A 25,635-nucleotide genomic window follows, 5' to 3' on the forward strand; every position below is an offset into this window, starting at 1 on the left:
TTGAGTATTCGTCAGATTGATGCAGTTTCCTGCAAGGCTTTTAGACAGAGATCCTTGACCTGTCTCCACCTCTTGAGCAGCATTTGTACTCTTCCATCGGCCTCCCGGCCTACCTTTCCAGGCTCGAGCCTTTTCAATTCGTCGATAGTGGCATTTGCTTCTTCTACGTACGTATTGATCCACCCACGGATGACGTTTTGCGACTTCTGCGCATCTACTCCCCGGGTAGAATAACCGAGGGCGTAGTTACGCCAGTCTTCAAGTGACATATATCTCATGCAAGCAGCGATCTCGGTTCGGTAGCACACTCCTGAGGACATGACCTGATAGTTACTGTTGGCGTGTTTAAGCGATTGAATCCACAAGCGATAGTCGAAATCAATCAGAGATGCACTTACCCATAATACTGCTGTAGGTTTAGTTCCCCCTGGAGCGTTGGGTCCAGATCCTGGAAGATGATATCGTCTAGGTACAGCACTTCGAACTCGTTGCGATCTAAGTAGAAACCATCTATAGAAATCAGCAACGTGAAGGAAAGGATGAGGACGCACGCTCGCCTCACATTCAGTGAGTAGGAAATCATTAGGATGAGGTCCGTAACTCATGAAGATCTCCTCCCCGGCGTCTACACGGATGTCACGGTTAGTTTCGTCGACATATGGCACTAATATCTGTAAGTACAGACCGTACGCTTCTGCAGCCCTGAAGACATACGCCTGGCCATCAAATTTCACTTTACACTTGAGGAATCAGCAAGCTCGAGTCTCAAGCTATATGCGACGGTACTTACCGCGACGTCAGAGTGATTAAAATAATCGGCGAATGGCAGCAAAGCCATAGCATCATTCCGATCCTGTGGAGGTTCCTGGCCTGGCATCAGAAAAAAGAAGCTCCGAGTGTTGACAATAAGCCAGTGGTAGGAGAAGGTCTCCCAATCGGTCTCTGGGAAGACGGCAACGACGCTGTCCCAAGCATTCCGCAATCTTCTTTCTTGCTGAGCGAGGAGATTCTGGTGGGAAGATTCGTACTTAAACTCGAGCTGCGGCTTTTGAATGCTCTTCCAGCAGCCCGAAATGGACGGTGGGAGGAGAGTGGGCCGGTCGGTGGAGGGAGAGTCGAATCTATGAATGCAATTGCGCCACGACTCTGACCATAAGATTGGCATGCAGTTTTCAAAATCCTTTCGGGTAGGCCACGTTTTCCTCCAGAGCTCATACGGCTCGAGGTCCTCTGGGTTGCCGTTACACAAGAACGCAACCAGAAGCGCGTGGACCGGTGTTCCTTGGGGGAATCTGCTGGTAATAGAAGAAGGAATATCGTCTGCTGTCAACATTACCCCTCGTGGTACGCTCACAAGGACCTCGTTTTCCTGTGTAGGCTATTAGAAGACGATATCACTCGACATGACGTCTTGTCGACCGCAATCACGTACTTGTATATTCCGCTTGGCTATCATGCCTAGGCCACGGCCCGGGAATCGTGCTGGAGCAACTCCATTGACAATGACGCCTTGGGAGATTGCCCATTGCATGAACAGTTCATGTTCCTCGCCAGGCGCCCAATGCGTCGTCATTTCGCTTGCACCGCGTAGTATAAGAGGTACCTAGGACTCGCAGTGAGCCTAGTAGCAGCTCGGACACAACATGGCTGAGCCACAGTTTCTCTCCTAACTATTTTTTACTTGCAACTGGGAACTTAACTGGTTGTTGGTCTTCTCGCTTTATCAATCTTCACCAGTGTGCCGTACTTCGGAGCCCCACAGCGACCACTCGTGCCGACCGCCGCCGTTCTCGTGCCAGTCGTCTTGCTAGATACCAAGAATGTCTGGATGATTCTCCTTTCGCAGAATGTCGCTTCCTAGGAGCTGCAGACCTGCGGCGCTCAGTACGAGAGAGATCGCGCCGCCATATGCTCGTCTCCAGCTGCCCCACCACTCGCGGCGGTTTTCTGGCCTCAGTCGCCCATCACCACAATACCCGCACCACGTTCCACTTGGGTTCTTTGAGAAAGGCTTTCTTGCCGTGGGCTCTGCAGCAGGAGCGCTTCTGAATCCGCGACGAGCCGGTAAATGTGACCTCAGACTGCACCTCTTCGAAGCGAAGACTCACTGGATGTTTCCTAGACCTGATTGCGACTCTCGGGGAAGTAACCGCAACCCCACACTTCGTATACCGACTTCGCAATGCTATGCTGGAAGATCGAACAGGCCGACAAATCCTCCGCGACCGCCCACGCATCACCTCTGAAACCCTCCAACTCCCCTACCTCCGCTCTCTGCCCGAGAACTCAGTCGGCCGGGCCTACGCTACCTGGTTAGATAGGGAGGGTGTCTCCCCAGACACGCGGAATAATGTGCAGTATATCGACGACCCAGAATGTGCATACGTCATGCAGCGATACCGCGAATGCCACGACTTTTACCATGCCGTGACTGGCTTGCCGACGTTCGTGGAGGGTGAGCTGGCGCTCAAGGCATTCGAGTTCCTAAACACCTTGATTCCGATGACGGGACTGAGTATGTTTGCTTCTATACGCTTGAAACCCGCCGAGCGGGAGAGACTTTTCTCGTTGTACTTGCCCTGGGCGGTCCGGAGTGGCCTCTCTAGCAAGGAGCTTATAAATGTCTACTGGGAGAAGATTCTCGAAAAGGATGTGGATGAATTGCGGGCAGAGCTGGGGGTTGAGAAGCCGCCGGATATGAGGGAAATTCGGCGAATGATTCGGACGCAGAAAAAGAGAGAGAAGGAACGGTTAGAGGAGAAAAACGCATGATGCTCCATTATGGTCCATTTCGTGTACTTTTAGCGGCACATCTAGATGTATATTATTCACCCTCACAATATCTCATGGCATAACGAGTAACATTTCACCAGCCGAATCCCCCTGGTGGAAGATATCTCCATCACACAACCAAGATCGTCGGCAAATATACCTCAAATTAGGGAGATCGGATGCATCATAAGTCATTACACTTTCTCTTTACAAAGCCGCGGAATGCAAATCGTTTCATTTCACAGACCCAGGAGGTCATCGTCATCGTCCCATCCACCTTTCCGTCTTGAAATCACAATTTTCTGTTCCTCTTCGTCCTTGCGCTGGTTCTCTGCGACAGCATTCAGAAGCTGTTTTAGTTGCTCTTCCGTGACCTTCTGCCGTAGTTGGCCTGTTTGTGCGAGCATGATGAGTCTGTTCTCGATGTCTGTGGCGCGGGATTCTTTGACGAGGCGGATCCGCCCAAGGCGATCTGCGGCTTCGGGTTCGAGGATCTGGTTTAAGATTGTAGTGCGGCGTTCGGCTGATCATGGAAGGAGGACGAGAAGAAGGGTATGAGCGGGAGGCCGGGCGCTTCGAAAAACTGGGGTTACTTTGGTTGTTCATTTGGACATACCTTCGGCTTGCCTGGAGGTCAGTCAGCGAAGGGTTGGTTGGTGGAAGGAAGAAAGATATCACGAGACTGATACGCACTTTATCTGGTCATCTTGGTTGCCTTCCGACGGGGTAGCTCGTGAGCCACCCTGTTGCTGGAGCTGCGCGAGACGAGCTCGCCTAATCTATGTGAAAATCAGTGCACAAGTCGAGTGATGCGATCACGGGAAAAGGGTAGAATGTAACAAACCTCCTCCAACTCTGCGTCTGCCATAGCCCGTGTAAATTCAGATACACCCCCAAAAAAGATAAGGCTGGTGCTATCAACGAAATTTAATAGTATGCAGAGTGCCTCTCACTTTTGTTGAGAACGCTTGATGAGAAGATGTGTTCGAAGATTTGTCGCGTTGAATGACACCAACCCCACTTCCGAGAAAATGCCATTCTCGCCTGAGGCTGCAAGGCTTCAATCATGGCGGGCGGGGGTGATCAGGAACAGAACCTGCGGGTCTTCAATTATACCAAATCAGGGAAAGGAAGATCGACTCCGGCTCCAAGCACTGACGCATGATGCACCTTCCGGAGAAGCTCCGACTGTGTGAGACAGACAAGGCGTGGATTGGCTGGTAGCTGAGATCCCATCCAGTCTGAGCAACTGTGGTGTGGCGAACTGGGGGGCTGCGCCAGAGCTCTCGATCCTGCTCGTCCAACTTCCTCCTCGGCCTCCTTATGGAGTCGGAGTCTGTGTCTTCCAAAGTTGGATCCCTGCACCACAAGAATCAATGGCCCGAGGAGGACCGGAGTTTGACACTGTCTCACAGGAAATCCAATCACAGCAATCGCCGGTATGATGAGTAACCCGCCTTTCACCCAATGGCCTTGTCCAGGCGAAGTGTGGAGAACCAGCATGGGACAAGGATGAGCCTTGGGTAACTGGCTCTGCGGAAGAAGCTGACGGGGAATTGATTTGAAATGTGATCTTCCGATGATAGCGCCGACGGAGCTCAGCAGGACTCGGGACATCACCACCTCACCTGGGCACCTGCACCTGCACTGACGTCGGATTGCCTGAAAGGGGAAGATGGCAACATGACTCAGCAGATTGCTCGTCACTAGCTTGAATTAGTTACGGGCGAGGACCCGCCACCTGCGTACTGTAAGGATCTCGTAAATTACCGAAAACTCCGCTCCGGCGCCTCCTCCAACCTGCGGCTTGAGCGCTCCTGACGAAAGTCGTTGCGAAGGCTTCCACTCCGACGACCACCAGCAGTCGTTGGGGAGGGGTTGTCAACTTACCTCCATCCTCTTCCTGTCGTCATTCACATCCCCCCTCCTCTCCTTCCCATCACTCGTCTCTCGTGCTTCCATTCTCTCCTCATACCGTCGTTTCTGTCACCTCTCCAATACGCCAGCTTCTTTCATCCCGTTCCTTTCTCCAGCTTCAATGCGTTTGGGTTGAACCGGCCGGCGCCTCCGCGAGCTACGCGCCGACTACCCTACTGCTGTCCTCATCCAGCTCGAGTTTCAGAGAGCTCAGGATCTAACGCTCCCTTCATGAGGCGAGCAGGCTGCCCATCTGCCTCTTTGTGACGTCTATCTCCAGCTCCGGCGCTTCCCTTTCCCTACCGCGCTCAGCTCCAGATTCTCGCCACCATGGCAGAGTACGTGCCTACGTCCCGAGCCCGAGTGTACCCTTATCATGGGGCTCTCACTAATTGACTCCTAGTTTAATTGCCTTCCACTCCTATTACTCCCATCAGAACTTTCTTACCCCGTCAAATATGATTCCCCGCCCGTCCGGTCACAAGCGTTCCCTCTCCTCCGGCAATAGGTCTTCCTCCCCCGATAGGCACGTTACAAAAGCCAAATCTACAAATGATCTCTCGAGAGTCGCCGCCAATACGCCGGCTATCGCCGCTCGCTCATCGAGTGAAGGCGGATTTGCCGACGCTGGGTTCAGCACACTGAAAGATCCGAGACTTCCAGGCGGTTCCGATTCATCAGAAGCGTCTACACCACCCTCGCATCATCCTGACCTCAATGACGAAGTTGCGACGCTGAGTCTGAAACTCGTCCAAGCAATCAACAATCAGACTAAACTCGACGATACTCTTGTCGCTGCACGCCAAGAATTAGAACATGCCCAGGAAACCATTCGTGCGCTAGAGTCGGAAAATGAAAAGCATCGACGAGACATCGATGAGGGATTACTGGTAAAGAAATCCGACTATGATGCCGAGTTCGCTCGCTTGACGGCTTCTTTGGCGGAAGAGAGGGCACAGCGTGCTCTTGTGGAGAAAGAGAAGAAGGGGATTGAACAGGAACTCGAAACCCTAACTGCCGCTCTCTTCGAGGAAGCAAACAAGGTAATTCAACCGCTCGTAACTTTACAATTAGCTATTCTCTAATTTGCATTCAACAGATGGTTGCTGCTGCAAAGCTCGAGCGCGAAGCTGTGGAGAAGAAAAACGAGCAGCTTCGCTCGCAAATCAAAGATACAGAGTCACTTCTTGCCTCTCACCAAGAACAGCTATCGGAGTTAAAATCCGTTCTTCACGTTATGAATATCTCCAGGGATGACCTTGATGGCCGAACTGCCATTTCCACTGCACCGCCATCACCAGCCGGGCCCCTACAGCACAGCCATCTCAGGAAAAGCATCGAAGCCACGGATCTCCCTGGTGAAAACGTCTTCTCTGAAATTGCTCCTGGCCCATCTACGGGCTTTCCCCATCTCATTAAGATTGCATGTCGAACAGACATAGTTGCCTACGAGGATTTTGGGGAGCTATTCACTTTAGTGAAGAGCTCCAAGCCTCCAAGCAGGGCCACTAGTGGGTCATACTCTGGATTGAATGTCATGAGCTTGGCTAGCTTCAGCGGTGCTGGATTTGGGTCAGCCTCCTCCTCGCCATCAAAATCTCAACCCCATTCCCCGAACGGCAGTGTTTCCTCTCCCCAGGCTGCAGGCTCCAGCATCCCTCTCAAGGACGCCCGTTTTTATAAGCGTGTTGTCACAGAGGATATTGAACCCACCCTGAGACTTGATGCGGCCCCTGGAATATCCTGGCTAACTCGACGGGCCGTGCTCAGCGGTATTTGCGAGGGGAGTCTCGTCGTCGAGCCGGTGCCACCCGATGTCAGGAAATACGAATTCCCGTGCTCGCTCTGCGGTGAACGACGGAACGGTTCCGACAACGAGAGAACTCACCGTTTTCGAACGTCCGATAGTGAAACAGCACAGCGATATCCGTTGTGTGTCCTCTGCCTAGAGAAGGTGCGCTCATGCTGTGAGTTCACCGCTTACCTCCGTCTCATTCTTGATGGCCATATCCACGCCGATGAACCCGACGAGGTACAGGAAGCGTGGGAGGAAACAGTTCGCCTAAGGGAAAGAATGTTTTGGTCCAGAATTGGTGGAGGGATCATTCCCGTATTTGCTCAGACAGGCGTCCTAGAAGAACGGGATGAGGAACACCAGCCCGACCTGAACCCGCCGACGGAAAAACGAGATTTGCAGATTTCTCAAAGCGATACACGAGATGCTGCCCATGACAAGGAGAAGATCGCTGGAAATACCCCAAGCCTAGCCACCGGCGCCACGACCTGACAACTTATTTTGATAGCCCCAAACCGTCACCTTGATTATTGGGGGAACGTCAAGTCTCTCTCGGTCAGGAAGCAGTTTTAGCAAAGGCCGTTTGCGCGGTCACTGCTTTTCTCAGCTGATTCGGTTGACAGAGGGCTTCCGGCAACAAATACTGTGTCACTTGAGCGGCAGAGCATAGCGGACCATAGTGAGGCAGTATTGATTGAGCCTCTAAGCGCACGTCGCGTCACTCATCCTTGATCGTTCTCTCATTCCCCGTGATTCCCGGCTAATCTATGCATTGCTACCCTTAATGCTTCTACCCTGTCCATTGCCGTGTGGATCAACCAGAAGCACATTACAACCTGTATTGCCTGTATTACTACTAATATTGATTTCAACACCCTCATGTTAGGATGGGCTTCTGTTCTTAACCCTCCTTTGGTTCTCATTTTTCTTTACTTCGTTAATGAGGCGGCGGGGTTCCATACAATGGCGCAATTGGAATTGTTTTAGCTTTCTTCCGTGGATTATTTTCATGCTTTCTTGTTGATATTTGCGATATACCTTGCTCTCATGGCTTGATGCATCAGGAGGAAGATCTACGAGAAGATCCATGGCAACTCCATAGGTTAATAGCATTGAACCTAATTACCGGTGTCGGATGAATATCTGTGATGCCTAGAAGATCTTAAGAGGTCTCTTGGTAAGAAATCAGTATCAGTTCGAGAGGTGTTATAAAACAGATAAATAGTACTCTTTAACATGATTTTAGAAAAACCATAGTACATTTGCACGAGAAAATGTCCGCAAATCTCCCAAGCCTACCTAACTCCAGAGGTGTTGGAAAACATAACGCCACATTACACAGTCCCAGGGTGGGAAAGAACTGCCGTATCATTGCTTATACCGCTCATGGAGATGTCTGATCTGCTCCTCAATATTCATGCTTTGGGGGTTCTGCGGTCCACCCACGGGACCCACGGGTGGTGGTGGTGGCGGCGGCTGCTGGTGCATCGGCCCGGCTCCTGCGGCCCCTTCAAGCGCTATACGCTTCTTCCTCGCCTCTTCCTCTGAGTCCGGAACGCTCTGGAGGGTAGTAGAATCGAACACATCGCTACGCTGACTGGCAAGCCGTTTCAGGTTTCCAACCACATCGGCTGTGGAGAGGTTGGTTGTTGCGGTTCGGGCTTGGGCCTTGGCTTGCTGTTCTCGCCAGCGTGGGTCCAGCATTTCAATGCGCATGTGCTGCTGGAGTTCGGCTTCGGGGATCTGCTGCTTGCAGTTTGGGCAGAGAGCCATGGCGCCGGCTGGGTTCAGGCGGCGGGCTTGCGCACGCGGAACATAGTCGGAACGGATGCGCATTGGTTGTTGGGTGGAAGTTGCTTTGGCCGCGGTGGCTTGTTCGCGGGCTTCCATGCGCTCGCGAATGCGTTGTCCTTCCTCCTGTGCTGCAGCTGTAGCGGTAACCGGGGGAATCGGCATGGCTTGAGATTGTGCTTGGGGAGGGTATGTCGGGCCGGCAGGTGGGAGGGCGGGCGAAGGTTCAGGTTGAGGAGGGTAGGCGTTGTAGTAAGTTGGGGTTTCCAAGTCCGTGGGCATAGCTTCTTCGATGCGGAGGGGGTTTAGCGATATCATAGCTTTCTGTTCGAGCGAGGCGGATTGCAGGTCGTTCAGGGAGGTCGGAGGTGGGAGATCGACTTGATCGTCCGCCTCGGTGAAGAGGACTGTTTCGACGACCACAAAGTCGTGCCAGTCAATCTGCGCATACTCTATTCGCTCGTTCTCTTCCTCCTCTTCTTTCCTCTGTTTTTGCTGCTCTTGATATTTAACCCACTCTGCGCGCTGCTTTGCTCGTTCCAAAATGTGAAACCTGTTCTTCACGTTCTGTTCCAGCTCCGCAATTCTCTTCTTCTCGGATGTTGCATTATCGACGCCGTCCGGACGCAGGAGTATAGTATACTGATCGACCAATCTCGTGAAAAACTGATACAGACTATGCTGTGGACGAAGGAAATCAAACTGAAAGTTCCGAGCTTCGCGCTGAGACAGGGCCGTCATGAACGACTTGCCTCGCTTAGCGACAAATAGTGCTGTAAGCCGGACAACCTCCAAGTCTTGCGCATTGATGATAGGAATCCTTGCTGAGAAGTGGAATTCTGGAGGCTCCGCAGGTCCTTTCGGTGCTTCGGGCGCTGGGGTCGGAGTCGGCTCGCCTGGTCGGCCGGCAGACACATCAGTCCCCCTCCCTTCCTTGATTTCGCTCAGACGCCATTGGTAGAATGGTGCATACGGATCATTCGAGTTCAGGAAGGAGAATTTAGGGTTGTTGCGTTCCTTTTCGCGAACCCGATCTGAGAGTAAAGGATGTGAGTTGGGTCTACTAGATCAGCAGTCAAACGGTATGGCAGACGCACCTTCAAAGACAGCACCATTACGGGTAACATATCCAGCTGTCTTTTCAACAATCGCTATTCGACTCGTCAGCACGCTCATTACTCGAAGAACGGGTGCAGAACTCACCGCGAATGTCCTTGGGTGGCAAGATCACGCCCTCAGGAGGTTTGCTCAAGTCATCGGGGACGGCCGGTGTACTTCCATTACTGATGGATGCCATGTTCGACACCAGTCAGGGTGCGACGTCGGCAAGAGATGGTGTCGGGGGTGGGGAGGCTGCGACCTGGTTTTCTTGGGGTTGATCCAAATTCATTCTTTTGCTCTGCTTCGCGCGAGCCCGAAGCGGTTAGTGCAGCCGCGCGACAATTGTGCGGAGCTTGTCCGTCAGAATGATTGGGCCACCTAGACGCCGCAATTCATCACGGCCAGCGGTTATGTAAGCTATACATCTGACAGGCTGGCACAAGGCCCCTGACAGGCTGGCAGACCAGCAGCGAGACTGAGGCATTGATAAGACCCAGCCCAGTTCAGTCGTCAGTCAAAAAATTCCCCGGCGTAGAGCAGTAGATTGTATAACCGTCGAGACGACAGCAATCCGCCTCCGTGCAAATTCTCCCTGAAAGCAGGTACTGTGCATCCACGTGTTAACTTCAGACAAATCTCAGGCTCCGTCATTTGCTCCGCTTCCTTTGCCTTCATGAACACCACCTCCAAGGCTCTTCCCACGCTTCTCCCTTGACTTTTTTCTGTCATGGCGCCCTCCGTTTAGCCTCGACTGCACATTTAGTTAAGAGTCTCCCATTCTTCTTCATCTCGGTTGATTAATTCCTCCTTCTTTTCTCGACTCATTCGTCGGCGTGTGCCTCAAGCTCTCCGCCCTCTGGCGTCAAGAGGATTGGACTGGCTAAAGATTCAATTCCTCGCTCCAATCGACTTCTCTATGACCTTTTAATCCCTATTGTTTTATTTTTGTCACCAGCATAACTCATCGCTCTCTTCGTTTCTTTCTTCCTCTTCCCTCAACCCATCACTAGAATGGCGCCAAAACCCAAGGACACCTTGGACGTTCGTCCCCCTCGGACCTCCTCGCGCTCGCCCAGTCGCTCCCCCCGGCCAAAGAACCGCAAAAAGGTTGCAGCAATTCCTTCCAGCTACCAATCAGATGGCGTCACAAATAATGATATCTTCAATCTCCCTACGTCGGACTACAGGGCCATGGCATTGGTGACGATAGTCGCCGCCGTCGTGCGGCTCTTTAGGATCTACCAACCTACCAGCGTCGTCTTTGACGAAGTACAGTGCGTCTCAAGTGTTAGTATGTTTGTCTGTATGGTCCTAATATATCCTGAATAGTTTCGGTGGTTTTGCGACGAAGTACATCAAGGGCCGCTTTTTCATGGACGTTCACCCCCCTCTCGCCAAACTTCTCATTACTCTCGCTGGCTGGCTCGCCGGGTTTAAAGGCAACTTCGACTTTAAGGAAATTGGAAAGGACTACCTTGAGCCTGGCGTACCATATGTTGCAATGCGGATGCTCCCCGCAGTCATGGGAGTCTTAACAATTCCGATAATGTTCTTGACCCTGAAGGCTACGGGCTCCCGTACCCCCACCGCCGTACTGGGAGCTGGTGCGATACTCTTCGGTAAGCCTCCCCAACCGTGCATAAATAGAGGGCTCATATTCTAAACTCCGCGCAGAGAATGGCTTGGCCACTCAGTCTCGTTTTATACTCTTGGATTCTCCCCTTGTCTTCTTTACGGCGCTCACCGCTCTATCATTCACCTGTTTCACAAATCAACAGGAGCTGGGCCCATCACACGCCTTCCGTGGGCCTTGGTGGTTTTGGTTGGCAGCTACTGGCTTGAGCCTGGGTGCTACTCTAAGCACGAAGTGGGTTGGTCTATTTACAGTCGCCTGGGTTGGCTCTCTTACCATCCTTCAACTCTGGGTGGTGCTTGGCGACACCAGAAACATTACACCTGTAAGTTCTACTTGTATTCTTTAACAGGCTAATATTACTCGGACTGATTGAATATCTAGCGTCTCTGGTTCAAACATTTCTTTGCTCGAGTATTTTGCTTAATTGTAATTCCTCTCGGGTTCTACTGCGCTATGTTTGCCATCCACTTCAAGTGCTTGGTCAATCCAGGCGAGGGCGACGGCTTCATGTCCTCGGAGTTCCAAGCTACCCTGAACTCGAAGGGCATGGCCGCCGTGCCTGCGGACGTTGTCTTCGGCTCCCGTCTTAGCATCCGCCACCACAATACGCAGGGTGGCTATTTGCATTCTCACAGCCATATGTATCCTACCGGGAGCAAGCAGCAGCAAATTACGCTTTATCCCCATAAGGACGACAACAATCTTTTCATCGCCGAAAATCGGACTCAACCTATTGGTCCCGACGGTGCAGAGATTGAGGGTCCATTCGCATGGGATAACATCACTGCCAACTACATTGAAGATGGTGCAGTTATTAGACTCAACCACTTGATGACACGCCGGAGGATCCACTCGCACGATGAACGGCCTCCCGTGACTGATGCGGATTGGCAGTTCGAGGTGTCGGCCTATGGATACGAAGGTTTTGCCGGCGATGCCAACGACTACTGGCGCGTGGAAATCGTCAAATCCCTGTCTGATGGAGAAGAAGCAAAGAAGCGACTGCGGACCATTCAGTCCAAATTCCGGCTGGTCCATGTTATGACCGGCTGCGTACTTTTCTCCCATAAGGTCAAACTGCCGGACTGGGGATTCGATCAACAGGAAGTCACTTGTGCAAAAGGCGGCTCCCAGCCCAACAGTATCTGGTACATCGAATCCAACAAACATCCAATGCTACCTGCAGACGCGGAAAAGGTCAACTACCGGAACCCCGGCTTTTTTGGCAAGTTCTTCGAACTCCAGAAAGTAATGTGGACAACCAACGCGGGATTGACCGACTCTCACGCCTGGGATTCCCGGCCCCCGTCCTGGCCTACTCTACGGCGTGGCATCAATTTCTGGGGACGTGATCATCGTCAGGTATACCTTTTTGGAAATCCGTTCGTCTGGTATTCATCAACCACCGCTATCGTGATTTACGTGATCTTCAAGGGAATTTCTGTCCTTCGTTGGCAGCGGAAGTGTAATGACTATCGCAATACCACCTTCAAGAGATTCGACTATGAGATCGGTAGTAGTGTACTTGGCTGGTGCTTCCATTACTTCCCGTTCTACCTTATGGCGCGTCAGCTCTTCCTGCACCACTATTTCCCGGCTCTCTATTTCGCCATCCTCACTTTGGCACAGGAATTTGACTTCGTTGCCCACCGTATCAGCAGCCTGGGCCTCCCCTCTCGGCCTGTTATCGGAAAAGCATTGGCTGGCATTTTCCTTGCGCTTTCAATATTCACATTCACTTTATACTCACCACTTGTGTATGGTAACCCGTGGACAAAGGGTGCCTGCCGGCAAGTCAAACTCCTGAGTTCATGGGATTTCGACTGCAATACTTTCTATACCGACGTAAGTCTTTCAAGATATATGCTGGGAAGAACTATTGCGTGGAGGTGGCTAACAAGATTGTGCTAGCTCAACCAATATGTGACCCAATTTACAAGTGCGAACGAGGCCATCCCAACGACGTCCACCGCCTCACAGGCACCAGCACCGGCCGAAGCGGATGTCAAGGCGGAGTCGAAGCAAGAGGAAGAGCAAAAGCCCGTTGAAGCCGCAAGTGAGAAACCTAGCATTACCTCCAGCGCTCCTCAAATTCGTGGAACCAAGGCGCGAGTAGAATACCGTGACCAGCAAGGGAATGTACTCGATGAGGCAGTGGTGGAATCGCTACGGAAGGAGGGCAAGGTATCGTTCGAAACGAGGCACGAGACCAGGACTCGTTTAGCCCAAGGGCATTTGGTTGATGTCGTCGATGGCGAGGTTGCCCCGCCTCACCCAGATGTTGAAGGACAGAATCCTGAGACCCTAGACAAGCCAGAGGAGGTCGCCGAAGATAGCCCAGCTGTTGCAGCTGATGCAGGAAGCTCTGTGGAAGAGCCGAATTCTCCTGAGCCAAGGCCAGCCAGTGAGGGAAATGAAGCGACCCTCTGAGGGGAATCGTAAGCCAGCATTGGCCCGAGCCCTTACTCCCATACTTGTCTGTCACCCCTCACATTTCGTTTCCCGGTTCTTTCTATCACAAAACTGACTACCCTATCATCTTTTGGCAATAATTGTATGGCATTGTGCATTGTTAGTGCGGTTGCAAGGTCTCAGGCTACACAATGTAAGATAACAAAAGGATTTTTCAATTGAGTCAGGTCAAGTAAAAACTATGCACAAGCTCTGAGATAAGAGTTTCTGTTCGAAACTCTGGTCTTCGCAGCTGAATTTTAGTGTACAACCATTGGTCACATTCCCTCTCTTCTAAAAGTCATACTCCTCCTTACCGTATTTGTTGAAGCGCTCATGGAGATCCTGGGCGGCGAAACATTAGCTACACACAGTTCTTGGCTATGGCGCAGAAGCAAGACGGGCAATGGTTCGTACCGCTGGAAGGGTGACGTTGGGCACAATGACAGTGTTCAGAGCACTGGGGGCTTTTCTGAGGGGTTGACTCTTATCCCCATTGGGGTGGTACTGGTACTTGTAGGACTTGCCGCCAGTGTCTTCACGCTCCCAGGGCATAGAGCTGTCAGGAATGCGGACGTTGCTCTCGGAGGTGACGGAGGTGGGCTTCTTGCCGAAGTACCTTTACGCAGGACAGAGTTAGCCAAAAGTAACATGCCATTGGCAGCTGAGTGAGTCCATCGGAGCTTATTTTCGGCATCTTTCGATGAATAAGGGTCGTGACAGGGTGTGGATGGTCCTCACCAGCCAGCAATCAAAAAGGCACCAGACATAACACCAAGCAGAACCTAGTTCCAATTAGACATGGATGCCCCAAGTTTGCAATTCAATTCGGCCGAGTTCGTCTGGAAGTCCGTACATAGAGCTCAGGGTCACGCTTGGGAGCCCGGTCGAGGCTGGATTCCTCTAACTTGGAGGCGTAGAGACGGCGCTGGGGAGCGCGGAGAAGAGCCTGGCGGGCAAAGGCCCGGCGAGAGGCCATGGCAGCAATTGAAGACATCGTTGTGAGTGGAAAGGGAGGAAACGCGGGAGCTGTGAGCGACGCCTGCAGAAGTGGGAGGCGAACCTGAGTGGAAAGGTTGGAGGTCAGACAATGACGGGGGCCATCATCAGGTGACACCCAGTTGGTTGGTTGCAAGTGCGGTGCTTAGTCATCCCACCATACCAAAAAGAGCCAAGACCCCTCAAGACGGGACCAAATCCACCAGCACTTGCTGATGGCTGCATGGGGGCTTCGCTTCCAGTTCCCTCCTTCTCCTTCACACACCCCTTTCCCCACGAGCAGCATAGTCATGATGTGGGTGGTGTGACGGTGAACGTGCTGCGCAACCGCCTTCGCGAGGAGATTTTCAAATTGGGATTCAGGTATGTGGCTAGAGACCCCCCTTTGTCGAGCCAGGGGCAGACCGCCAGGCACTCCCCGGCAGATCTCCTCACAATCTCAAAATGTGCGGGCTGGCGGAGGCTGTTACACATGGCTGACTATATATCGTCGGTCCTAGGCTGTCTACACTCTTTACTCGGCCTATTGACTCCTGATCGTTCTGTGCGCGTTCTTGTCGCTCCTTAGTACCTCCTGATCTTCCCCGAAACTTGTCTGGGACCGACTCCTCCACAACATGAACTTCTGCAGTAATCTGTAGCAGCGTATTAACTTCAACCCTCTCCCGCCAGCATGGCGCCCCAAACAGGCACTTCAGAAATCCACGACTATACGGATCCTCCTCCTACTCCGCATGTGTTGGGCATCCCCCGTCCCCCGTCTGTCGGGGGCATCTCGTCACGCGTGACAGATATAGCTTCCGAGGACGGTGACCAATCGCAATCATATGCTATGTCGTCGCAAGTTCCCCAGTCACGACCCTCGGTATCACGACGAGGCCCGCCCCCAGCAAGAAGCTCCATTGCTTCCAGCACCCAAATAATAAACCGACCCGGAAGTTCTGGGAGCAGGTTAAGCCGAACCCACATCCCCTCTCTGGCTGCTTCGGGCTTCTTCCGGCCCATGTCATCTCAACGTCTCCAAGCTCATCGAGGGCGGCCAATGACAAAGGAGACAACAGCATCATCGGAGGACTGGGGGGATCGAACCAACCACAACCGACGGAGTTTAATCTCGAACAGTACATTTCCGACTTCTCTCCCACCCGTGGATCAAGAGGTGCCTCCTTCGCGAGGGACTGAGTTTACCGATCCGATCATTCCTGATAGAAACACCTCGAACGCTAGCCCTACAGCGAATACAACAGTGCGAAGTGAAAGCGCCAATCTTATACCCGATCGAACCCGGCCGCCACACCTCAACCTGGGAGTAAATTATAAACCTACTGATGAAACTGAGACCCCTCAAAGATCGCCTCTTTCTTTCCTCTCGCTACAGAACAGAAACGCACCGACAGAAAATCGCGACAGTAGAACGCATGAGCGGCTCTCGTCTGCAGACTCGTCTCCGAAGTCTCTTGAGAAGCGGAGCCCCAAAGGAAATAGGGGCGATAACGGAAAGAATTATGAGTACTTCGTCGGAAACACCATCTTTTGGGGTGGGGGGAGATTCCAGAATTCTAGAGACAAGCCAGTCAACATAGCAACAGGGCTTTTTGTGCTTGTACCTACAGGCCTATTCTTTGGATATTCGTATGCATCCCTGACCCCCTGCTACGCTCAACTCTCTGCTCATAAGGTTCTAGGGGCCCGTGGCTCTGGCATCACATTTCTCCAGCCATCCCGATCGTATTTGCTTACCTCTTCTACCTATGTTTCTCCTCATTCATACATGCATCGGTAGTTGATCCCGGGGTATGCCAGGGCTGCTTCTCGCGACGTCTTTCCCTCAAACTAACCGATACTAGATTATACCCCGTAACCTCCACCAAATGCCACCGCCTGATCCGTCCGAAGATCCTCTTTCAATCGGTCCACCAACAAATGACTGGGTGATGGTGAAGCTTGCAACGTCCGACGTTGCCGCCATGGATGTACCGGTCAAGTATTGCAAGACTTGCTCTATCTGGCGTCCGCCGCGATGCTACCACTGTCGTGTCTGCGATAACTGCATCGAGACACTCGACCACCACTGTGTCTGGCTGAACAACTGCGTTGGCCGCCGGAACTACCGATACTTCTTTGCTTTTGTCAGCACATCGACACTACTAGCTCTCTTCTTACTCGGTGCTAGCCTGGCGCACATTCTAGTGGACCGATCACATGAAGGACTTACTTTCGGCGACGCCATCGACAAGTGGAGGGTGCCTTTTGCTATGGTTATCTACGGAGCTCTCGCAGCGCCCTATCCTGCCTCCCTGTGGGTGTATCATTTCTTTTTAGTCGGCCGCGGTGAAACAACCAGAGAGTACTTGAATTCGCACAAGTTCGCCAAAGCCGATCGCCACCGTCCTTTTACGCAAGGAAACATATTTCGGAACTGGATTGCGGTGTTCGGTCGACCACGAACGTCAACTTACATGCAATTCAAAGAATACTACCAGGAGGGAGACCAACGATTAAGTGCGATGAAGCGAAAATTCCTTCCTCGAAATGTTGAGCCCCAGAACGACATCGAAATGCAGCGCGTACCTAGACCTCCTAATCAGGGCTAAGTCTTTTCCCCGGATTCATCTCTCACTCCCCCTCCCCACCTTCATTTCCGAATGATTTCCTACTAATGTTCATTTATATCTATAATATCCCGCCATTTGGTGTTGGAATTAATTCTTTCTCTTCACATATTTTCCTTACTTTCTGTTGACATGGTGGGGTTTGTATTTATATCTGGTAGCTTGGGTACTCGACAAGATTCTTTTCTTGGGTTCTGCAAGAATTAATGGATGAATGAATACGCTAGTTCGCAGGGTCTCGAATCGACGACCGGATGGTGGGATGGGCATATTTCTTTCTTGTGATTGAAAATACAAGGAGAAAGGCTAGAGTGGCTCGATTTGTTCTCGATGCGGCCACAAATATATTATGCTCTCAGCAGTGAAATACTCCCAAGTAATGATGTTAGTTTGATTGCCCGCTCTTCAATGCTCGCCATATATCTACGATTGGTAACATTATAGCTCCATAACTTACAAGACGAGCACTGAGTCGTGCCTTGGGGAACTTCATCCCCCACTCGTCCACTCATCTTCATGCCCTCGCAGGGATTCTCGGCCCTCCTTGGACTAGGGAGGACTTCAAGTTGGGGGCTTCGGACTCGTTACCGTACCTTACCAGGTATCCTTTCCAGGAACAAAGCCCCCGCCAATTAAACACAACCTAGATGGAGAGATTGAAGTGGGGATGGAGCCCTATCCCTGTCGATTGCGGGGCTAGTAACCAGACGAGGAAAAGGGCGTCCCGGTCAAATACGGCGCTAGTACTGGCTAGGGCAAGTGCGATGTTTCTCAATCCTGCATTGGGATGACAACATAAAGAAGGCACTCCGTGGAGGAAGTTCGTCGTATGGTACTATGACTGAGGGGAGGCGTTGATATAATTCCATCGAACATTCGGTTGGGGAAGAGATGCCCGTGGAGACTTATATTTCGAGGAGTCGGCGTTGGAAATTGTGTTTGATCGCTGGGTTGAGAAACTGGGTCAGGCGTTGTTGAGGCTGAATGGGCGGTGGTGACGGAGGATATGAGCTGTTAGGCACGCGACGACGAGTATTCGAGGAAGCTGGACAGTCATCGATTTTAGGAACCTGGGAGAGGGATCTCCAGAAACGTATCCCTGGACGAGGAGCCATGCCACCAGCCCCTGAAACTTTTTTTCCAGGGAATATAATCTGGTTGATTACTGCGCGACCAGCGTGTCAGCGCCGTGATTGCGTCCCGCAATCACGTCGAGAACATTGAGTGGGATATCATCGGAAGAACATAGATACGAGAGAAATAGAAGGGAAGAAGATAATATGCAGTGGTGGAAGGTCCTAGCGGTTCAGTGGCTTCCTCTGGCACTTTCACAATGCAATATCAGAGAGTTTGGTGTCCCAGCATTGAATTGTTGAGGTAATTTTTTCTACATAAATATGGCAGCAGAATATATGCCTGTCTTTGCCATAATCTACACTCGGGATCCTGGGTCCTGTGGGCTGCTGCTCATGCCGTTTGCAGTTCACGAACTGGAAACATTTGGTTGTGCGCTTGCCCTCTGGAGATCGATGGACGCCGAGTCAAGAGACGGAAGAGTGATGATGCAGCTACTTGGTCATACTAGTATAACAGTAAAAGGACGTGGCGAATTACAAGAGTGAGATAGGCCTTTACATCTTGAATCGTCAAGAGGGGCCTCGGAGTGTGTCTTGGATGAATGCATGACTTGGCTTGTGCGCTGCAATGGAGTTGATACAGCTAAAACAGCGGTTCAACAAGAGAAAACGGCTCTATCAGCATGTTTGAGAGCTGGACTGGCCGTCGTTATCATGTTTGGGGCGTAGCGCCTCGCTCCTCACCTCGCGGAAAGGATCTAGATAGAGACAGCCCTGCACGTGTGGACTGTTGACGGAACTGGAGGGACTGTTGCAGATGAAAGGAGAGAGAAAGACGATGAAGGAAGAACCGGAGGAACCAGAAGCGAGGGAGGGATTTGTTGGCTGGGAATCAGTTGGTGGCATTCCGCGGCTGACGGCGACGGATCGATCAGAGGCTCTCTCTCTCCCTCCTCTCTTCGTCTCTTCGTCTCTTCGTCTCTTCCTCCTTCCTCTCCCCAACTCTCTCCTCTCCTCTCCCCTTCTCCTTTCCCTCTACCCCTTCCGTTCAACCCCTCTCTCTTCTCCTACCCGCCACTCTCAGTCCCAGCCCATCATCTGGGGAGCTGCTTTCCTTGCTTGGAAATGATCCTTCGATTGTAGGACGTTCCCAACAGTGCTCCTGATAGGCCGATTATTTCTCTCCAGCTCCCTCTCTGCGGGCTGGTTTTAGACCGATCCTGCTTTCGACTTGGGTAACTCCTTCTCGAAGGTCTCTACTGTTCTTCTCCTGACTCAAACCTCGCTACTCCCCGCAATACCGCCACCGTGTGATGGACGCTCGCCCAGGATCACCCGGCGCGTCCACCGCAACACCCGCCGCAGTCTCCGACCATGTCAAGGAACCCCATGAACCCCGTGACGCCACAATGGCCTTCGAATACACGGAACAACTCCTTACACCTGAAAATAGCCGCTCCGAAACCTCCAGCAATAATGAAAACGCGTCTAATGAGGAAAAGCCCACTGTCTGGCGACGATCTACACGTGCGACACGCGCTTCGCTGCGGGGAGCGGCACACTTAGATATTCGCGCAGAGATAGACAGTCATGGACTGCAATTCTCTGCAGGACCAAATGAGAACACAGATTTGGTTGGCAGTCTGGACAATGGCACCGCGCTGCGCGGCAGCAAATCCCGCTCCTCCCAACTCCGCCACAGTATCGCAATCATGGAGTCAGCGTTACAAACGGGAGTGGGCTTCGCACGGACTTCTATGGACGTTCGCGACCACCCAATGGCCCCTGATACCCCTGTTTCGAAGTCATCCCACGAACCGGAGCCGGAGAACGTCCCTGTCGCCTTACCACCCCGGACTCTACGTAAGCGCGTCGAGCAGGCGTTAGCTCGCGATAAGATCCAAAACAACCCAGAAGCGGACTCCGAGGCTAACAATCAAAACGACCAAACTCCAGTGAGACGCTCTTCTCGCCTGAGCGTATTAGGGAGGGTCTCCGACCTTGCTAGTCGTGCAGCTAGTGTTTTGGGCAAGCGTTCCAGCAGTATGAAGGAGAAAGCAAAGGAACCGGACAGGCGATCCAGTCTTAGACCTCGACAACCAGCCACCCCGAAACAGGAGCCTAATTCTACCGATGAACCGCCCGCAAAGAAACGACGCGTATCAGACAGTGGTCCCAAAAGCAAGGTCGGATCAGAGTCAGAAAATGGGCAGGAGGTGCCTACTCCGCCTGAGGCTATCACACGGTTCAAGGCCAAGCGTTGGTTGACTCACGGGCTTTATTCGGGGCAAGAGTATACGAACTCTCGACCAAGCCAAAACAGAACCAAAAATGCTAGGAGGAAGAGTCTCAACCAAATGCAAACCAGCTCTCAGAGGAGTATCCTACCAATGCCGATGTTTGCTGGAGAAAGATTGCTGAAAACCGGGAGAGACTTCGTACTTCCTTTCGATATATACTCCCCGTTGCCACCCGGCCAGCCTAAGCCTAACGAGTGGAGGAAAACCAACAAAAGTACGTGGAGTCAGCCGGCCGGTTATGAACCGAATGAAATGCTAATATTATGGAACAGACGTCTTTGTCGGTGATGCAGGTAGTATATGGAGGGCGACCAAGGAAGAGGAGTTGTCTAAATGTACATGCAAACCGGAGACTGGTTGTGACCAGGATTGCCAGAACCGCTACATGTTCTACGAATGCGACAACAGTATCTGTGGACTAGGCCCCGAGTGCGGCAATCGCAGCTTCGAAGAGCTTAAACAGAGAGCAAGGGCCGGAGGCAAATATAATGTTGGTGTAGAGGTGATCAAAACTGCGGATCGTGGCTACGGTGTTCGCAGTAACCGCACGTTCGAGCCAAATCAGATCATTGTGGAATACACGGGAGAAATCATCACTCAAGCGGAATGCGAGAAACGCATGCGGACTATTTACAAGAAAAACGAGGTATCGCAACCTCCTTCCCTTAGCTTTCGCAGGTTTATACTTCCAAATTGATGCTAACTTCTTGATCAGTGCTATTACCTGATGTACTTTGACCAGAATATGATCATTGACGCTACACGTGGTTCCATTGCGCGTTTTGTGAATCATGCTTGTGAGCCCAATTGCCGTATGGAAAAGTGGACCGTAGCTGGGAAGCCACGGATGGCTCTCTTTGCGGGTGATCGAGGCATTATGACCGGAGAGGAACTGAGCTATGATTACAACTTTGAGTGAGTAGCGGCTTTCTGTACTGAAACAGCCGCCGCCTGCAACTTATGCTGATACCTCAACTAGCCCCTATTCCCAGAAGAACGTCCAGGAATGCCGATGTGGTTCGGAAAAGTGTCGTGGTATCTTAGGCCCTCGACCAAGGGAGAAGGAGCAGCGGGCGGAGCTGAGAGCTGCCAAGCTCAAGGAGATCGCGGATGCGAAGAAAGCCAATGCGGCGAGAAGACGAAGGGAGAATGCCGTGAATAGATCTCGCAAGAATAAGAGGCGTGGGCCGTTGGCCCCGTCCATCAATTCTGGCGTTAAGAAGGCCGTTTCAAGAGCGCGAGTCGCTGTCAGGAAAACGGCCGTTTCCCGGAGCAAGCCAGCTAATAGCACTTCAGAGACTGCACCCAAGAAATCCAGGAACATCTCTCCACAAAAGACATCCGTGCAGCCAAAGCGCCGGGGGAGGATAAAATTACCTACAATCAAAGGTACCAAGACAAAGGCGAGGACGACACTTGGTGTGAGAAAAGCAACACAAACAACGAAGGAAAAGAATGACAAGGCTACACAATCACTGTCTATGGCTCGCAGCAGTTCCACAGAACTCAAGGGCAGGGCAGTTGCTGTGACGAAGAACTCGCCCGCTCGAAAACGAACACCGGCCTCAAAGAAGGCCGTTCTGGGGAAAGTTCGAGAGACGATCAACAAGAGCCCTGGCAGGCGCTCTCCGAAGACGGCGAACCGCCCCGGTACCACGTCGGGGCGCTCACTCAGGGCAAAGAAACACTGAATGTGGAAATGAAATAATGCAGTGGAGTCCCCAGTCCGCCGAAGCTATGGCGGGCATCTTTTTTGGATGGCTTTAGGTCCATTATTAGGGTGACGCTCTTCTGAGCGGCCCTGCCACTCAACTCAAGAAGCGGGCTGCTTGAATTCCTGGTCCCCTTCTCTGCCTCGCTCTTGCCATAATTGGGGCCCCCTTTGGGGCCTGTTTGGCCTTCCCAGTCATTTCGCAACAGCTTGGGGAGCACAGGATGGAAGAGCAATGCTTCTGCTTCTGTTCAGCTTGAGTATACTTTTGCTACCTTTTTGGCGGCCTTGGTGCCTGATAACAAATGTACTCCTGGAAGTGTTCTTGGTTTTTAGCGTTCTCGCATGCTTGCGGTTGGGGCTTTACATCATTTGCTTGGTATATTTTGACTTCGGTTCATAGTTGGCATATCTTATGACCCGTCTTGGCGCGTTTCGTGTTTCTACCCAGAAGAATTTGGAAGGTGGGCTCGCTTTCGGCTGTTCAGGGTAGCCGGGGATTGGGGGACTGTTATACTAAACTAATCAAGTCCAACATCTGCGATTCGAGGATCGTAGTCTCACATTCAGTTCTTCCCTAAAACAAATACTAATCCAATGCATCGCAGACATGACATCATCCCCTGGCGGTGCTGATTGCCAGAGTCGCTTCCACCGATACTAGGATCAGACCATGTCCACCGAATCGCCGCTGGAGATTATCAGAGGACAACCAAAAGAAGAAGAAAAGTGAGTAGCGGCATGAAACTGACTCGGGATTAAACCGTGAGGGCGTGGCAACTCCAAAGCCGTCGAATGGCTTTACTGGGGCTGGGTATTCCCATTGCTAGGGGAGCCGTTAGTCGGGGAGCCGCTACTCGAAGCTTGCTGTTCCTTCTCTCGCTGACGCTGGGCCAACATAGCTTCGTACTCGCGCTCAACCGAAGGCTCAAGCCATCCCCAGGTGAGAGGAGGATCTGGACCCATCGGGGGACGTTGGTTGCCGTTGGAATTGATGGACGGGTCTCTGTCACCATTGTTCAGGGGGGAGCTTTGGCTACCATTGGTATTGGCGGAAGAACCTCGACCACCGTTGGGATTCAACGGAGCATGTTGGCTAACGTGGCCATCCATCGTAGGATCTGTTTCAGCTGGAGATTTGCTTTCCGACTGTTCGTTTGCGTCGTCAGGTGCAGCCTCGGATACGGCGTTCGTCTCTTGCTGTCCTTCTGACGTAGACGGAGGAGAGGCTAGAAGGGGAGAGTCGTGGGCCTTAGATGGCTCTGTGGTGATTTCAGGCAATGATGGGGTATCTGCTGGCTGTTGGGGGCTTGTCTGTGGTTTTTCTGTGGTAGCTTGTTGAGTGGCTTGCGTAGTGAGTTCGGTGGAGGGTTGGAAGTGTGTTGGGGGTTCTGGGGGTTGAGCGGGCATTTGTGACGGTTGGGAGGCTGTTTCCCCAGGAGCTTTTCCTTTCGCTTCGGTCGTTGCTTCCGCGAGTTCGGCGTCCGCTGGCGTTACCGTAGGTTGCGCAGGAATTGTGGAATCGGATTCCGGCGCAGTCTCCTGACCGTGGTCCGATTTAGGGTCTTTCTGCTTGCCACCCGGTGTTTCCTTAGGTATATTGTCCAGACTAGCTTCAAGATTATCTAGAAGATCAAACTCGTTTCCTCGTGGCTGTTTGTCCGATTCCTGCGAAATGGCCTCAGGTTCTGAAGCTCTTGCTTCCGGAGGCTGCGAGATGGCTGTCGAGATTTCAGGGTTCACAGACTCAGCTTGGGCAAGGCTAGAAACCGATTCACTCGGCTCTGCCATCGCTATATCAATTCGCTCTGCTATCTTTTCATCAGTCCCTCCAATAGTATGTTCAGGTGCGATATCCGATATCTCTTGGGCGGGGTCCGTTTGTCTATATCGCGGTGACGGGGTCTTTCCAACGGATATAGGGTGAGCACCCTCCGGGGCTGTCTGCAGCTGTGAACTTGAGTCTCGCATCGTATCATTTGTGGCCCTCGAATCTGTCATCTGGACATCCTCTTGTGGCGTCGGAGCTGCGTGCGCTGCTCCGGTATGTTGATCCACAGACATAGATCTCATCAGATCGGCAGTAGCGGGCGAGGTTACCTCAGAAGCTGACGGTAATGGCGCCTGTGATATAATGCTTATATCCGTGGGTCCTGCTGCGGGACCGGGGGTTGGCTCCGCTTCGGACTCAGCACTGGGCTGCGGTCCAGGCGTTTCTGGGGTTTTGGGGTCAAAGCCAGACTCCTCGCCCTCGCCGTCGTCGCTCTCCTCACCCTCCTCACCCTCATCGTCTTCATCTTCCTGGGTTGTTTGATCGACCGACATTCGCGATGAGTCTGTGTCTTTCCCGTAGCTTGTTGCAGTATCACCGGCACCAGCCCCATGCACGAGTGACGCATCGGCCCCTTCCCCTGGAGCAAACATCACCTTCTTTCTCCTACCTTTCAGACCCTTGGCCTTACGCTTCGGTGGTGGAGGACGCCTCCTTGGAGGAGTGATAACGGCGGATGAGCCTGCCTCTGCAACAACCACCCCCTCCGCATTGACAACTCCAACCCCTTCGATCACGGTACCAGGTGCGGGGGCCTCGGGAGTCACGGTAACTTGGCTATTATCAGTAATCAACTGAGCGTCATCGGTGACTTCTCCTTCGATCTTGTGTCCTTCAGGTACCCATGCTGCGTAGATTGAGATATTACCCGTTGCCGGGTCAACTTTCTTGAACCGCGTCTTTCTCATAGGCACCGACCCATTGGCGCCTTCCACAACCCCAGCTGTAGCCCCGTACAAAGACGGCAAACCCGGCCGTCGCTTGGCCAAGAATTCCACTTCTGGCGCTTCCAAGTGCTTCGGCACAGCTGTCCACTTCCGCATTGAGAAATTGCGCTCCATGTTTTGGAGTAATTGCTGTTCTTCCGGATCTGTAGGTTCCTTCTCTTCATCCTCGAACTCCTTCGAAGCCTGACGAATGTATATGCAACCGGAACGCGCCGCCCGTAGAAGCGCTCGACTCACGGGGGCGAGGAGATGACTATCTCTAGGCATCGGGTGCTCGGGAATGGATTGCTTCCCACCAAGTCCGGGTGCCTCTGGCTCTGTTCCGTCGATTTTGGGCTCTTGCGATACCGTCTGGACCTGGCGCGTCCATCGCCGAACGGGGAGTCCCTCGAAGACATCGTGGTCGATCTGTCCGGTTCTGGTGCGGTTGACGCCGTCGCCCAACTGGCGACCAGAGCGGGAGGACCTGAACTATGCGGGGTTAGCGGTCAATTGGAATGTCTTGCGACCGTGGCTCTCCGTCGCGACCGGAAGTGGATGGAACTTACTGTTGGTGGCATAGCGCGCGACTGGTGAATCTCGGCTTCCCTCAGGTGGGGAAAGCAGGACCAAGGCTTAACCCAAAGTAAGGAGTAACTAGTATAAACCCGTCGCCCTCAAATTAGGGTTGAGAAGGAAACCTGGAAGATGGGGGGG

General features: G+C 52.4%; 11 protein-coding genes across 11 annotated transcripts; 5 read left to right on the forward strand and 6 right to left on the reverse strand.

The window, feature by feature from the left end:
• Positions 1–1,706, reverse strand: BJX67DRAFT_152820 (uncharacterized protein). Its single transcript, XM_071024819.1, has 6 exons — positions 1,433–1,706; positions 791–1,369; positions 686–740; positions 563–625; positions 399–510; positions 1–333 (listed from the first exon to the last, which is right to left on the reverse strand). Exons 1-6 carry the CDS (start codon positions 1,571–1,573, stop codon positions 12–14), a joined length of 1,272 nt encoding a protein of 423 aa, XP_070885013.1. The 5' UTR covers positions 1,574–1,706; the 3' UTR covers positions 1–11.
• coq4 (ubiquinone biosynthesis protein COQ4) lies at positions 1,428–2,903 on the forward strand. The gene is made up of 2 exons (XM_071024820.1): positions 1,428–2,064; positions 2,123–2,903. The coding sequence occupies exons 1-2, from the start codon at positions 1,848–1,850 to the stop codon at positions 2,770–2,772; spliced, it is 867 nt and encodes a 288-aa protein (XP_070885014.1). The 5' UTR covers positions 1,428–1,847; the 3' UTR covers positions 2,773–2,903.
• On the reverse strand, positions 2,884–3,808 carry BJX67DRAFT_152776 (DNA-binding protein). The gene is made up of 4 exons (XM_071024817.1): positions 3,617–3,808; positions 3,466–3,551; positions 3,389–3,399; positions 2,884–3,295 (listed from the first exon to the last, which is right to left on the reverse strand). Exons 1-4 carry the CDS (start codon positions 3,638–3,640, stop codon positions 3,012–3,014), a joined length of 405 nt encoding a protein of 134 aa, XP_070885015.1. The 5' UTR covers positions 3,641–3,808; the 3' UTR covers positions 2,884–3,011.
• BJX67DRAFT_152787 (uncharacterized protein) lies at positions 3,524–4,472 on the reverse strand. The gene is made up of 2 exons (XM_071024818.1): positions 3,726–4,472; positions 3,524–3,551 (listed from the first exon to the last, which is right to left on the reverse strand). Exon 1 carries the CDS (start codon positions 4,387–4,389, stop codon positions 3,883–3,885), a length of 507 nt encoding a protein of 168 aa, XP_070885016.1. The 5' UTR covers positions 4,390–4,472; the 3' UTR covers positions 3,524–3,551; positions 3,726–3,882.
• Positions 4,473–4,560: 88 nt separating this feature from the next.
• BJX67DRAFT_152995 (guanine nucleotide exchange factor SEC2) lies at positions 4,561–7,171 on the forward strand. Its single transcript, XM_071024822.1, has 4 exons — positions 4,561–4,791; positions 4,899–5,027; positions 5,093–5,732; positions 5,789–7,171. The coding sequence occupies exons 2-4, from the start codon at positions 5,020–5,022 to the stop codon at positions 6,974–6,976; spliced, it is 1,836 nt and encodes a 611-aa protein (XP_070885017.1). The 5' UTR covers positions 4,561–4,791; positions 4,899–5,019; the 3' UTR covers positions 6,977–7,171.
• Positions 7,172–7,724: 553 nt separating this feature from the next.
• BJX67DRAFT_152977 (putative pre-mRNA splicing factor) lies at positions 7,725–9,653 on the reverse strand. Its single transcript, XM_071024821.1, has 3 exons — positions 9,479–9,653; positions 9,373–9,426; positions 7,725–9,309 (listed from the first exon to the last, which is right to left on the reverse strand). Exons 1-3 carry the CDS (start codon positions 9,570–9,572, stop codon positions 7,853–7,855), a joined length of 1,605 nt encoding a protein of 534 aa, XP_070885018.1. The 5' UTR covers positions 9,573–9,653; the 3' UTR covers positions 7,725–7,852.
• A 192-nt stretch (positions 9,654–9,845) lies between these two features.
• pmt1 (protein mannosyltransferase 1) lies at positions 9,846–13,628 on the forward strand. The gene is made up of 5 exons (XM_071029460.1): positions 9,846–10,650; positions 10,706–10,995; positions 11,051–11,334; positions 11,394–12,857; positions 12,924–13,628. The coding sequence occupies exons 1-5, from the start codon at positions 10,388–10,390 to the stop codon at positions 13,440–13,442; spliced, it is 2,820 nt and encodes a 939-aa protein (XP_070885019.1). The 5' UTR covers positions 9,846–10,387; the 3' UTR covers positions 13,443–13,628.
• On the reverse strand, positions 13,629–14,541 carry BJX67DRAFT_357120 (uncharacterized protein). Its single transcript, XM_071029461.1, has 4 exons — positions 14,320–14,541; positions 14,205–14,248; positions 13,881–14,082; positions 13,629–13,808 (listed from the first exon to the last, which is right to left on the reverse strand). The coding sequence occupies exons 1-4, from the start codon at positions 14,458–14,460 to the stop codon at positions 13,758–13,760; spliced, it is 438 nt and encodes a 145-aa protein (XP_070885020.1). The 5' UTR covers positions 14,461–14,541; the 3' UTR covers positions 13,629–13,757.
• Positions 14,542–14,670: 129 nt separating this feature from the next.
• Positions 14,671–17,527, forward strand: erf2 (palmitoyltransferase ERF2). The gene is made up of 4 exons (XM_071029462.1): positions 14,671–14,825; positions 14,963–16,094; positions 16,148–16,256; positions 16,310–17,527. The coding sequence occupies exons 2-4, from the start codon at positions 15,136–15,138 to the stop codon at positions 17,054–17,056; spliced, it is 1,815 nt and encodes a 604-aa protein (XP_070885021.1). The 5' UTR covers positions 14,671–14,825; positions 14,963–15,135; the 3' UTR covers positions 17,057–17,527.
• Positions 17,528–19,371: 1,844 nt separating this feature from the next.
• On the forward strand, positions 19,372–22,530 carry BJX67DRAFT_153154 (putative histone-lysine N-methyltransferase (Ash1)). Its single transcript, XM_071024823.1, has 4 exons — positions 19,372–20,664; positions 20,723–21,096; positions 21,166–21,365; positions 21,430–22,530. Exons 1-4 carry the CDS (start codon positions 19,464–19,466, stop codon positions 22,139–22,141), a joined length of 2,487 nt encoding a protein of 828 aa, XP_070885022.1. The 5' UTR covers positions 19,372–19,463; the 3' UTR covers positions 22,142–22,530.
• On the reverse strand, positions 22,369–25,635 carry BJX67DRAFT_153165 (uncharacterized protein). Its single transcript, XM_071024824.1, has 2 exons — positions 25,488–25,635; positions 22,369–25,410 (listed from the first exon to the last, which is right to left on the reverse strand). The coding sequence occupies exons 1-2, from the start codon at positions 25,497–25,499 to the stop codon at positions 22,963–22,965; spliced, it is 2,460 nt and encodes an 819-aa protein (XP_070885023.1). The 5' UTR covers positions 25,500–25,635; the 3' UTR covers positions 22,369–22,962.

Source organism: Aspergillus lucknowensis, assembly GCF_044049455.1.
Source record: "Aspergillus lucknowensis strain CBS 449.75 chromosome Unknown BJX67scaffold_28, whole genome shotgun sequence".
Classification (NCBI taxonomy): Eukaryota; Fungi; Ascomycota; class Eurotiomycetes; order Eurotiales; family Aspergillaceae; genus Aspergillus; species Aspergillus lucknowensis.